This window comes from Rhinichthys klamathensis, unplaced genomic scaffold, assembly GCF_029890125.1.
Source record: "Rhinichthys klamathensis goyatoka isolate OS25496 unplaced genomic scaffold, OSU_Roscu_1.1 h1tg000601l_1, whole genome shotgun sequence".
Classification (NCBI taxonomy): Eukaryota; Metazoa; Chordata; class Actinopteri; order Cypriniformes; family Leuciscidae; genus Rhinichthys; species Rhinichthys klamathensis.
Window position 1 is genome coordinate 199726 of NW_026607056.1, and position 13884 is coordinate 213609.

General features: G+C 41.2%; 1 protein-coding gene across 8 annotated transcripts in view; it reads right to left on the bottom strand.

Annotated features, from left to right (window-relative positions):
- ctnnd1 (catenin (cadherin-associated protein), delta 1) overlaps positions 1 to 13884 on the bottom strand; it is a 42061-nt gene that overhangs the window by 4746 nt on the left and 23431 nt on the right. For 4 of the 8 annotated variants that reach the window (XM_056240498.1, XM_056240497.1, XM_056240502.1 and 1 more), the window contains exons 2-18: positions 13077 to 13228; positions 10888 to 10959; positions 9483 to 9605; positions 9113 to 9396; positions 8543 to 8818; positions 8182 to 8437; positions 7791 to 8013; positions 7173 to 7365; positions 5521 to 5638; positions 3961 to 4114; positions 3536 to 3553; positions 2509 to 2574; positions 2297 to 2424; positions 961 to 1111; positions 658 to 853; positions 328 to 521; positions 168 to 215 (exon numbers count right to left, since the gene is read on the bottom strand). In XM_056240498.1, the coding sequence (XP_056096473.1) occupies positions 168 to 215; positions 328 to 521; positions 658 to 853; positions 961 to 1111; positions 2297 to 2424; positions 2509 to 2574; positions 3536 to 3553; positions 3961 to 4114; positions 5521 to 5638; positions 7173 to 7365; positions 7791 to 8013; positions 8182 to 8437; positions 8543 to 8818; positions 9113 to 9396; positions 9483 to 9605; positions 10888 to 10959; positions 13077 to 13223 (2647 nt within the window). In that variant the 5' untranslated portion in view covers positions 13224 to 13228. The remainder of the gene's footprint in view (positions 1 to 167; positions 216 to 327; positions 522 to 657; positions 854 to 960; positions 1112 to 2296; positions 2425 to 2508; positions 2575 to 3535; positions 3554 to 3960; positions 4115 to 5520; positions 5639 to 7172; positions 7366 to 7790; positions 8014 to 8181; positions 8438 to 8542; positions 8819 to 9112; positions 9397 to 9482; positions 9606 to 10887; positions 10960 to 13076; positions 13229 to 13884) is intronic. The other 4 variants (XM_056240504.1, XM_056240503.1, XM_056240501.1 and 1 more) reach the window with 2 other exon arrangements.

Consider the following 13884-nt stretch of genomic DNA (forward strand, 5'->3'; position numbering starts at 1 on the left):
TGCTCATTTAAAGAAAATAAGTCTGACGGATTTACAGGGTTTTGCATCTGAACTCTTCATATATATATACACAGACAACAAAAACTCAACTGGTAAATGTGGCTAAAAGCTCATTTTAGACCTCGAGTACATGCATAAAGTATGAGAATAAAGTATGTGCATTTTACCTGGTCCCATGTCATTAAGTGGAATCATGTCTCTGTCCTGTTTGCCTCCTAACAAAGAGACCCAAACACATTCAGATCAGAGACAAAGTTGTATCCTGCATGTCCATTCGACCGATAAACACATTAAAAGCCATTCAGCAGGAATATGTTGTGTTCTTACCCCTGTCTATTAGTGGCAGGGTGCTGTCCTCGTATCCCCCGTTGCTACGGGTGTTGTTGTTAGGAGGGTTGAGGGTGACCATGAAGTCTGTTTTCTTCCAGCCGTCCTTCTCCAGTGTGCGGCGGAGCTCTTTGAAGCCCCACACGATCTGCAGGACCTGCCCAGCGCCACGTACCTCTCGATCTGAACGGTTGCTATATGGGGAAAATGCAGATTGTGAAACAAACAACAAATGCTTTTTTATGAGCTGTAGTTATGTTAAAAAGTTCCTCTTCCAGGTTCCTCCAATGTGACTAGCCAATTAACACAAAAACGGATAGACACACATACCCGTCTTTGTTGATGAGCACCAGTCTCTCGATACCCTGGGAGCTGCGCAGGGATTTGGCCGCATCCACGCTGGAGCCGATCACTTCCGTCATCGTGCTGAGAACAGACACCACCGTCTCCTCCGAGAGCCCGCGCACAGGCTGACTCTGACCACTGCCTGGCAGATTGGCCACCAAGTTAGGCACTGAATGCTTCCCTACACAGAGAGAGGAAGAGAGATTGTGTAAAAATCACTGGAATTCATTTGATGGTAACAACACTGAATGGACAGCACAAACAAACAGGAATTATTGGCTCACACACCTAGCAGCTCACGGTTGCGAGCGTCAATGGCCAGGTTTCTCAGAGCTCCAGACATGGCTCTGACCACACGGTCGTTCCCATGAGACAACAGCTCCGTCATCATCGGCAGGCCATGTTCCTGTCTCATCGTTGCTCTAATGTATCGGCCATACTGACAAAAATAAGGACAGATCAAATTATGAAACAGATTTCCGCTCTTCATGGAGCCAATAAAACAAATATTAAGGAATAAATGGTGATTGACTAGGGCTGCTTGATTATGGAAAAAAATCATTATTGATTCTTCTAAATAATATTAAGGTTAGATTTCAAAAAGTTGATGAGTAACGAACATGAAGCAGGGCAACATCTCACTGTGTGATGGAGCCAAGAGAATACAGTTAGAATACCCTTAAAATTCAAGATATCAGGGCAAAAATGCTTCATCGTGATATAGTAGCAATATCACACAAGTAATGAATGCAATATCACACGTGCTGTTTTTGTCCCGAATGAATGTGAAAATGCAAATGTGATATTGATTTTATACAACAGTTCCATAAATAAGAAGTTAACATTGTGTTATATTTTAGACACAATATTGTTTGCTTTTGCTCAATTTTGCAAAGGAAAATATTACCTATAAAGCCGAGCAACATTCGAGCAACACACAGCGCTGTTTAATTTCTAAACGAAACCGCATTTTGAACGAATCAATTGGGCGAACCAATGATTCAATGGCCCATTTATAAAGAGTTTTTACTTCATTCCTGAACGAATCAGCTGTTTGAATGAATCAAATGAATGACTCATTGACTCATGACTTACTCATTTAGACATTTACCGCCACCTACTGGAAGTTTTAGTTTCTTATTTAGAATATAATTTAATAAAATAAAATAAAAATCCATATTCCACTATCCACTTCCATATTAATAATAAAAAAAACACATTAAAGGTATAGTTCACCCAAAAATGAAAATTCCATGACCACATGGTCATTGAAGCCTAAAAGTTTGTGTAATAAATTCTCTATTGAATCCAAATCTATTTTATTTTTCTAAACCTACTTTTTGTAATGTCTACTTGATGCTTTTCTCCTTTAACACTATAATGACTTTAAATGATCTTTTGGGGGTAATTTCTCAGCCAAATTTAATGTGTGATCAGATTAATTACACGTGGCGATTAATTCGATTAAAAAATTAAGCACTTGACAGCCCTAATATACGTTTTTGTTTCATAACTGCTTTTTTTGGGGAAAGAAAAGTTCATTTTAAGCCCTGAAACTTGCAGTATGTTCTATACTGTTGCCGTATGTAAGTTCTGAAATGTCAGCATTATTGTGTGTACTCACAGTCCAACGGCCTGCACACAGGTTCTGCACGGCTCCCGCGGCGGCTTCCAGAACCGATGGGTTCTTACTCTCTTTCAGAAGAGAAGTGTACACGCGCACCACCTCTGGCTGGAACAGCAATTCATAACCTACAAAACAACACAATTACTACATTATTTCATCTATTATCTAACTACCAACTATTCAGAGACAAGGCTAAACTGTCGTTGTACCTTTGGCTGGTGAGGTTCTCTTTGGAATGTCAATCATATCTGAAGTTCCATCATCCTCTTTTTTTCCTAAACAATGGCATGAGCAACAAGCGAAATAGAGATGAAGTGACAGAAATCTTATCTGTCATTTAATAATAGTGATATAATTTATGACAATTTAGAAGCAAAAGTCTGAAGAAAACGTCATCTTCAAAGATTTAAAAAGGGGATTTTCTTTAGACAAAGAGTTTTGTCTAAAGACAGTTCTGACAAAGGTTACATTTATTCCCTGAGGGAAAACCCCAAGTTGTGTAATGATTAAATGACTAAAGACTTGATGCAAGACGGCTCATATTCCACAGTAGTATATGCCAAGGTGACAAAGTGCAAGTTTCAAAGAATCAGACAGTTGTCTTTTAAAATGTCTTCATGATTAAACATCAAAAGTGAAGGCGTGTAAGGAGTGGACTTATTGGAAATGCTGAGCTCTGGCACCCTCTGGTGGTTACTAATGAAATGTTTTAAAATGCAGCAAGCATTTTAAAGGGCCACAGTCACACAATTAAGAAAAAATCAGATTGCAGAAATGATTGATCTCGTCTCTCATTTCCAAGTTTTCTAGAATAGCCAGCCATTTTGTGGTAAAAACTGCTCCGTGAATGGTTTGGATGATACCTTAGAAGGCAGCAGTAGTGTATCTCACTAGGTTTTAAAACAGAGTGATAGTATCCAATGTCATAATACATCCATTTCCTTCCGATCAATAAAAAACTTGTTTGTGTGACTGGTCCCCTTAATAGGCCTTCTTACTTTACAAAAGTAGTGCAGCTCATAAAACGAATGTGAAACAGGATGAGAAATAAAATATTTTCTCTTAAAACATTTCCCATTTCAGATCCAATTTCTGAACTTTGACTTATAACAGGGTTAATAATGGGTTGCAATGAGGTGAAATGTAAGTGATTCCCATAACAGCAAAGCAAAGCCTTTTACTAAAAAAAAAAAGTAAAGAAAATAAAGAAAAAAGTAAAAAGAAAGAAAAGCTTACCTTTGGAAAACCACTCGTCTGTTACAGGATAAAAGGATGTACGGAATGAGAGCAGGAGAGACAGATACAGAAGAAAATGAGGAAAGTTTTGGCATAAAAAAAAATTGCAGTAGTGCCCCAGCCACCATACAATTATTTAGCAACAAACCCACAAACAAGGCACACCACACAATTCATGCATGCTTCATCTCCTTCGTGTGCAAACAAACTTCTATATGATCTGACACATATCAAACTAACAGGCTTAACAGACTTCAAAGTGTGTACTATGATTTAAAGACTAGGAATAGGCACGCCCTCTTGGCTTTGTTTACACGACACAGAGATTGTGTACTGGAATGCAAAGATAGCAAGTTAACTTATTTTAATTGGTTACGGCACACAGCTAGTGCCTGTGTTTTTCTTTAAATGAATCAGACGCGCACCTTTGCCCTTTCGGGAGCTGAAGCAGCCGCCCTTTTGGGAAGAGGCGGGGCCATGATTGACAGGAGTCATCTCCTGATAGCGCTCAGAGCCTGGTATCTCCCGATGCACTTGATAGGACAGATTCCTCAGCAGACACACACTGTTCTCAATCAGCTGCACACAGACATAACAAACATGATCAAATAATACAAGGAAAGGGAAAGGCTGATCCTACTAACCGTTTAGTAATATTCATAATTTGCAGATTCTTATTCCACTCAATGATCCACTAACCCCTGGTTTCACAGACAAGGCTTAAGCTAGTCCCAGACTAAAATGCATGTTTGAGCTGTTTCAACTGAAAGCAACTTGCACCGACAGATCTTAAAACGTTAATGTTAGTGCCGTTGTTTTGTCTCAAGATGCACACAAGTAATATGTTTTTCTTAGGCTCGTTTATTAAAGCTACTTAAATGTTCTAATTGAACGAAGGCTTAATCCTGGTTTAATCCTAACCATGTCTGTGAAACCAGGACTTAATGCCATTTTTGCACAAACCTTGGTGGGCCAGATATGACAATATAGGCTCAAGCAAACGGTGTAATAATATTCTGTTCGGACAAACAACTTTTTCCAATAAAGTTTTTAAAGAGTATATAAAAATATTTTTGACATGCACACTACCGTTCAAGTTCAAATACTGGTAAGATTTTTTCTAAGATGTTAAAAAAAACATACATTTACTCAAAACAACTATTTGAATGTATGTACTTTAGTGTAAATGTACTAAATGCAATTTATTCCGGTGATGTTAAAGCTGAATTTTCAGCATCATTACTCCAGTCTTCAGTGTCACATGACCCTTCAGAAACCATTCTAATATGCTCATTCCCTGCTCAAGAAACAATTATTATTATCAATGTTGAAAACAGTTGTGCTGCTTAATTCTTTCAGGATTCAATGATTAATAAACGGTTAAAAAGAACAGCATTTATTTGAAATGGAAATCTTGTGTAACATTATAAATATTTAAAGGGGTCATATGATGCTTTTTAATGTTTTCATTTAGCGTGTAATGTATCTATCCACAGAGATTTAACAGAGAACACGGATCGAGGTGTTTTAGACAGGTCTGGATCAAAGTCAATATATTACTTCCGCAAACATCTGTCAATGTAAAATATTAGCATAATTCCCACCCAAAGGCAAACGCAAAGAAAGAAGGTGTGGTTTCGGTGAATTGAAGTGTTGTCGTCGTGCTTGCAAAGTAGGTTCCGAATGATCGCCTCGATTGTACAACATTGGTTTAAGTTATTCATTTATTTTCAAAATACTAGTGTCTTTTGCCTAGTGTGTGGGCTCATTTAACTAGTCCTGTATAAATAGGCAGGTTAACTTTGCAATTTTTTAGCTGTTGGACAATTTGAACAGTAAACTTGTAAGTGTGTAATAATAAAAACGACCAGCAATGCTTTCTTCCCTCTTTTCTCTTCCTGGAAACATGCTTCTCCTGTCATAAAAGAGCGGTGCGCATGAAAGTGCAGTTCTCAAAACTTAAAGAGTCACAGTTCAGTTGTTACCTTGTTGTCCACATCTTTACAGTTGATCTGTGACTGGACGATGTACATGAGAGAGTCGACCAGTCCAGAGCACTCCCTCAGCTTCCTCCTGGCCTCGCTCCGCTCCGAGCTCACATTCCTGAGAGCGAAACGTCATGCAGCTAATTAGGACACTGCCTGTTTAATGTTTAGCAATGTTTGGCATGCACAGAAACTTTTAGCTTCAGGTCATCACCTATTAACCAAGAGTATACAGATGGCAGCAGGAAAGTTGAGCAATGAATGAGAAAGTGAGGGTTGAAGGCAAGATGCTGTTAGCTCTACTTAAATGTAATCATGGTGTAAAACCACTCCTCCGACTGAACGGAGCTCTTTCTAAAAGCCTAATAGGCGAGTGGGAGAAGCGAAGGACACTTTCAAAGAGAAGCACTCAAGGGAAATAAGTGGATTCAAAGATCACATTTCTCTCTTTTGTCCAAACTTTGTCCTGGTTCTTTCACAGCCTCAGAGGTTCTTGCTCTCACACACAATTCAAGAGCATTTCCTTTGCACTTCCTGTCTTTCTTCCACATCAAAATGCAGCTTCCTCACACACACACACAACTTTTCTTGACAGGAATTCTTTAGCAGCACCGAGGCACACCCCTCCTCCCTATAAAGTCTTTCATTAATCTGAATCATGAAACTGTCCCTTCCCAACACATCCTAATCCTTTCCTCCGCCCATCTCTCTGTGTTCCCGTGGCTTAACTGCATCACCAAAGTCACGCGTTTGATTCCCAGGCTGATTAAGGGCATTTTCACACCTGGCTTGTTTGGAGCGTTTGTTTCAGAAACTAGTGTGATTTCTCCCTTAGTATGGTTATTTTAAGCATACATATGAACACTCCAATCGCGCTTGGATTTACAACCAAAAAAAAGGGTAAGAGATAACCTGGACAAGGTGGTCTCTGCTCACTTAAACGAACTCTGAAGCTCACTTGTGGCGGGAAAGCAATCCGACCCAACGGACCAATGAATCAGGCTGTATCACTATGTATAATGAGCAATGCATGAAAAGCAGCAGTGTTTGCTTTGCGAATGCCTCTCAAAACGAATCGTGGGATAACCTGGAGCAAAGATGAAGTAAAATGCCTAACTAAAATTTGGTCGGACAAACATATTTCAGAACAGTTCAAAACAGGCAAAGCCTTGATTCTTGCACAAAACGATAAAGTAAATTAACAACAATTACAAAGAAGGCCACAATAAGCCCATGGAACAGTTGTCATCCTGACATATGACCTCTATCCCGGGACATGACCAGGTGCACTCCGACCAATGGTAAATGGTAAATGGACTGCATTTATACAGCGCTTTTCACAGACCCAATGGCCACCAAAGCGCTTTACATTTTGCCTCTCATTCACCCATTCACTCACTCATTCATACACTGACGGCGGTGTCAGCCGTGCAGCTCGTCGGGAGCAGCTGGGGTTAGGTGTCTTGCTCATGGACACCTCGACACTTGGTCAGGTAGAACCGGGGATTGAACCACCAACCTTCCGGTTTGTAGACAACCTACATGAACCACTGAGCCACTGCCGACCAATGTGAGGACAGTTGACAGATGAAATTCTGGTCCTTTAAGAAATGTTGCTTTGTGAAAGCAAAACATGCATTAACGTTATGTACCTTAAGCAGCCGGTGGTGTTGGTGAGGGCAGTCTCCCACTCCAGGTGTCTGGGTTTGCAGCTCTCCTCTCCACCTTCGTGCCCCCTCTCCCAGCCCGAGTGCGGAACCATCACCTCATCGGACAAGGCGTGCAGCGCGTGGTCCACGATCTCCATCTTTACAGAGTCATGAGACGACAGGTTCCACAGCGTGCCTGTCAGAGGACGAGCCATCAGTTACTACCAGATGTAAACGACAATCCATCTCGTCTGACCACTTGTGTTCGAATCACAAAAAGTTTAACGTTGGCATCAAAAATGGAAATTTCAAAAGGACATGACTTTTTAAATGTTTTTGAAAGAAGTCATTTATGTGCATTTATTTGATTAAAAAATATTAAATTAATATTGTTAAATATATTATTCAAATTTAAAATAACTGTTTTGGTAAAGCGGAATTTTCAGCAGGTTTAGTTAGCAATGATCCTTCAGAAATCATTCTAATATGCTGATTTGGATTATAACCTGATACTTTGAGGATTCATTGATGAATAGAAAGCTCAAAAAGAACCACACATTTGAAATATAAATCTTCTGTAACATTATAAAACCTTGATTTCCAGCGCTAAGGAATGTGTACCTGTTATAGTGTCGGTAAGGTCCTGATCTCTCGTCTTCCTCAGTAGCCGCACCAGTGCGGGAATTCCATCACAGTTCTTGATGGCTATCTTGTTATCTGGATCTCGTCCGTATGAGATGTTCTTGAGAGCTCCACACGCTGCGTAATGGACCTCCTTCTTTGGGTTATCCAGCATGGACACAAGGGCAGGGATCCCCTTCATTCGTCTCACATCTGACTTCACCTGCAAAGATAGGCAGAGAAGACTAAGCGCATGGATCTTGTGTGCTACACCATGAGTGACTTCGCCATCCGCGCCAAAACCCAGCGTTTTCAGGTGATGAAATCACTGCTATGTAGGCGGGGCTACCCAACAAATTGTGACTAGCGTCCTGTGTAAGTGTGTACTAACCTTATCATTCTTAAAAGTGAGATGTTGCAAGTAAGCAGCAGCATTGCTTTTGACAGGGTCCAGGCGGTAGTTGAGCATAGCGATGACTTCAGGAAGTTCAGGTTGCCTCCATGCTGTGGGGGCGGGGCCTTTACGAAGAGTGCTGTCCAATGATGCCATGCTGCCTCTCTCTCCCTGAGCCAGTGGAGCTCCTCCTCCCCAATAATACATATCACCAGCTCCACTCATGTCACCATCCAGTGTGCCCTCATATGACCTACGCAAAACAAGCAGCAGCACATTTTAAGTAATTTGTTTCCCCCACCTTAATAAATTGTCCAAATTTAAACCATTTGCTTAATGTTTAACAGAACACACTAACCCTGTCCGGCGTGGAGGTGGTGCATGGTGTGGATGTGCCAGCCGGGGCATTGTGCTGTAATGCATGGCCGGCCCCATGCCGTAATCGGGATCATCATATCCCATGCTCCTCTGATCATCCTCAAGGCCGTAGGGGTCTGGGACAAAGCGCTGCATGCCAGAGATCTCCAAAGCACTGCCCATACGTCCTACCTGGGGCTGGGCCGCATACGGGTCCAACTGCGGCCGGCTGTGTGTGCGGTAGGCGGAGTCCAGCGTCCGGTAGCCATCCACAGGCCTAAAGAAAAAGAAAGACGGAGCTCATTTGTGTATCTTCACTACTGGTCAAAAGTGAGAAATAATTAAGATTTTTTTTAGTGTATTTGAAAGAGGTCTCTTATGCTCAGCAAGGCTGCATTGATTTGATCAAAAATACAGTAAAAACTTTAATATTGTGCTCCAAGTGTTACTATTTTTATATCTTTTAAAAAGTAATTTATTTCTGTCAAGGCAAAGCTCAACTTTCTCCAGTCTTCAGTGTCACATGATCCTCCAGAAATCATTCTAATATGCTGATTTGAAAGGCACGGACCTGTAGCGGTCATCCATCCGTGTCCCTCGGCTGAGGCTGGTGTAGGCTTCAGAAGGAGGGCCGCTCCGGTAATCATCATAGCCACCTGGAGGTCCATAGTGGTAGTTACGGGGGACAGTGGAGGTGGGGTAGTCCATGGGGCCAGGCGGTGGCCTGTACACACGGTCCATTGGGCTATTATAACCGGGTATCCCAGTGACTGAACCAGTGCCATCCAGGGAAAGTGTGTCGGAAACTGAGGGAATGACTGTTCGTGTGGTGGTTGTCTTTGTGACCTTCTTTACCTGATAAGGGAAAGTGAAAAAACATGAGGCCATACTAGACAAAATGTCACCAGTTAAATTATATTGTATGGCTACAGCAAACTTACTGTGGTCTCAGTGCGACGTGTGGTTCCATCATCATTAGTTTCAACTGAAATAATAGGCATCGCTTCATGGGGGTCCTCGACTGTGACCGACTCAACAATATGACCAGGGTCCAACATCCTGTACTGTAGAACAGGCGCACAAACAAAGAACAATAGTGAGCATAAGCTAAGAATAGGAAGTGTCACACAAACACCATCTGGCACAATCACTGGTGTATGTCAATGACGACGATAGCAAGTTAGTACAGAAGTGTAAAAATATGCGCAAGAGCATCTTTCAAGTATACGGACACCCAGGATTCCACAATAAGGATGGCCTGGGGATGTTCATTGAACATCTATTTTTATTAGGAATGCTGCTCTCGTGTACGCGTTCTCATCAAAATGCTCCGATACCAAAAAACAAAACCACGCAGCATGTGTAGTGTTCTGTCAACAGAACAAACAGAGATATGGAGACATGTGCGTGTTGAGCGCACATCCCTTTTTCACAAACATTGCAAGTTGTAGTTCGGTTGGATGTCTCAAAATAGAAAGTAAAACGATGCAACTATTACTAACATTACTTGACAGTAAGGAGGGAGTGAGAGAGAGTGAGGGGTGAGAGACTTTATTTACCAAAAAATGAAAGATATAATATTTTTAGTACAAAAAAAAAAAAGAAGAAGAGCAGCAAGGAGCACAATGGATTTAAAACGGAGTCTCAAGACATGAAATGGCATCGAATCGAAGAGAAGAGAAGAGAAGAGAAGAGAAGAGAAGAGAAGAGAAGAGAAGAGAAGAGAAGAGAAGAGAAGAGAAGAGAAGAGAAGAGAAGAGAAGAGAAGAGAAGAGAAGAGAAGAGAAGAGAAGAGAAGAGAAGAGAAGAGAAGAGAAGAGAAGAGAAGAGAAGAGGTCTCTGTTAATCACTTCTGTTACATGTGCTTCATTGGTGATCGCTTACTCCGTACACACGTCAATTGGATTAAAACTAAAACATAACCTTGTGATTTAAATATAACGTGGTTTTCTATATTATTACAGGAAAACGTCATGTGATTACCGTTTCTCGGGTTTTGCCGGGTATCGGTACATACATCGTTTTTATGCTATGTAACGATATACTCATGTCACTATTCTATACAAAACTTTAATAAGCGTTCAATGTGTTTATTTTCCTGACACATACAAAAAAAAACATGTTTGCAATAAATACCCATTTTATAAAATATGTGGGAGGGTACGAAAAAAATATATATATATAACCACAACACTAATTATATTTTAAATGAATAACATTAATCATAATAAATAAATAATTTCATTAAGGTTTTTCAATATGTCATTTATAATTAATAATTTAATTTTGATTTTGCAGAACTGAAATATACAGAAAAATAGTTAATTGTGGAAACCCCATACTAACCTGAGTCCCGTTTATGTATCCCTCGTTTAATTTGAGACGTTCTAACTCTGCATCACCAGTGACACGGCCGTTCTAGAGAAACGGAGAGAGAAATGATGAACGACAAACAAGATTAAAACAGATGAGTAAGGCGTGAAAGTGGCCAATGATCATGGCGGTGAACAATGCTAAACATTCAGAGTGACCAGATTATGGCAGGACCTCGAGTAAATACAACAGCAAAACAAAAAAAAACATGACCTTATGTCCATGCAAAGGATAAACAATGAAGACACTAAAAAACAACTTAAGTTAACGAAACCATTGCACAAGAGAAACATGACAGTGTTGCGGAAATGAATGATGAATGCATGGATGACCGAATGCCAGGAATGAGATGGGGGTCGACCGCTACCGGATAATATTACTCATGCTTTCACACAACAATGGCATGCAACACCAATCACATTCACGTTTAAAGCACAAATTCTCTACGCGTAAACCAGGGGAAGTGGGCTGCTGTACTATTCCCACTCCACAGAGGGAGCCGTGAAAGTAGACGGTAATCCTAGCTGACAGTCGGGCCTGTGGGAACCTGTCAGCAGGTAGGGACCGAGCCTGCTCAGCATGTTAATATCTATACAACTATGTCAACAGAGAGGAGATATAAAGAAGATGGTGGCATTCCAAACACTGCTGAACAGCGTCTTATCTTTGAGAGAGAGAGAATGAGAATGGTTCCACCAAAAATAAATACGCCGTTATTTACTCAGTTGCTTTAAACCTTCTAAAGCACTTGGTAGCTTTTTGTGATGAACAGACAGACCAAAATTTCAATCCTTCTGTCATAATTTGCATTTGTGTGGAGCATGTGGAATTCAAACGTGGAGCATCAAGATGTGTTGCGCCAAGATTGACGTCAATGTCAAATGGCACTGGTTCTTATGCTCCGTATTTAAAATGTACACGAATGCAAGTGACATCTGAGAGCTATGACAGAACGAAAGCTTTTCAATTAACTTAAATTTAGTGTAGAAACACTAGGAATGCAGCAGCCAGAAAGTTTGGACTGCAGATTTATGAGTTTTTGACCCATTTATTATTTAATAAATAAAGCACAGCCTTGACATTTTGCAAAGTATTGTCATGTTCCCCGTAAGACTGTTATAGATTTAAAACTAGTGTCGTTACTGCTAGCTAAAACTATTAAAATTGAGTTTCTGTAAATGAGATATATATATATGTATGACATAATTGACGCTAAAAATTACAATTAAAGCTAAAATGGTGAATAAATTAAATTGTTAATTTTCAGGTCAAGTATTTCTTTCAATTTTGTGAGATGTTGTCTTAATCTGATGTATCTGAGAGCCAAGAGAAATAAAAGTTGTGTATGCAACTATCTAGCTGTGAATGAAACTTTCAGAGTTTCAACTCACTTGCGCACAGTCGACGCCCTTAAAAGAGGGGGCGTGTCTAAGATCATGCAACCAATTCAAGAAGTCCTCTAGTCTACACAGTGAAGTAAACTGAGAAAGCGGAGATGAACACGATACTTGATGTGTTCACGTTGAGCAACTTCCACCGAAAGATGGAGCTTTCTGAAATCCTCTACACACAAGGGAGACTCATCTAACTAAACCGGTTTGTTATCTCTCCGCTCACAGACATCAGCGGAAGGGGGTTTGGGTGTTGAGAAAGTTTCTGTGATAAGGGAGACATTCATCATGAGGACAGTGAGCAAACGGGAGAGAAATTCCTCTTCGTTGAAGAACATTCATTCCGCTAAGTCAAACAGACAGGTTAATGGCACATGTACGATGTACAGACATGCGTTTTGTAAGAACCAACAGGGTTGACATTCAATGATGTGGTGAGAGACAAATTGGGGACATGAAGAAACAACATGCAAGGGAAACATGGCTTTACTAAGTATGGCTTCAGAGCGTTCTGTGATGCCACACACGCCATTAACTGCAGAATGATGCAGAGGGCAAAGGATGGGCGGCGAATGATGACAAGAGGAAAGGATGCAAATGGTGGGTTCTGGTGACACTGAACGTAACAGTGAAGGATGGGTTAATCGCCATGCTCCTTGAGGTGCCAACTAGGACGCATTGGTGCAGAGTGATGCGGCATGGGTGAGATATTGCAGGGTGATGATGATGCGGGGAACCCTGCTGCTGCGTGATTGGCTGGGAGGGCGTTACCTGCAGAGTGGGGAGGGGGCGGGGTAGGGTACCGGAGGGCCCCACGCTCCTCCTCTCCTCCTCCAGAGCTCGAGTCAGTCGCTCAAACTGCATCTCCTGCTCTCGCACGGAGGCCAGGAGAGATGCTGCATTCTCACACTGCTCCATACACACTGAGAGAAAGAGGACAGGGGTTACACACTCTCATCATGAGATCGAGCACCTTACGCACTCCATAAGCGCCCTAAAAAAAAAGAAAGGAAGAAAAGAAACAGCCGCTCCACGCAGTCAAACAGACACAAACACATAGCTTAAAGTGGTGTGCATTATGTGACCCATGCGGCAAGCTAAATCAAGAAACAGGGAGAGACAGAAAAGAAATGTGAGAGATAGAGAGAACATGACAGACAGAAAGTAAAAACTGTGAAAAGAGAGCGCGAGCAAGACAGGTGCTAACAAAGCGCTTCAGACGCAGGCGTGATCACGCTGCCACCTGAGTGACAACACAGAGGAAACCAGACCGGTTTCAAGCTCGCATATAGGAGAGTGATTCAGATGCGGTGTGAGAAGAGATCATGTAGAGGCAAATAGACGAGTGCAGACACAACAAGGAATGAGCCAAGGTCTATTCAAATCAAAAGTGGCTCCACGGAAACGTACTGCAGATAAATAAAAGCCGTAAATGTCCTTTCTACTGTGCTGTCCTTTCTGGAGGACATTTCACTGTCTGACAACTGAAAACAATGCTTAAGGAAAACCGACAACTCTAACTAGCACAGCAACAGTGCCATGGTACAGTCAGTGATGGGAATGGATCATAGTACCTTAA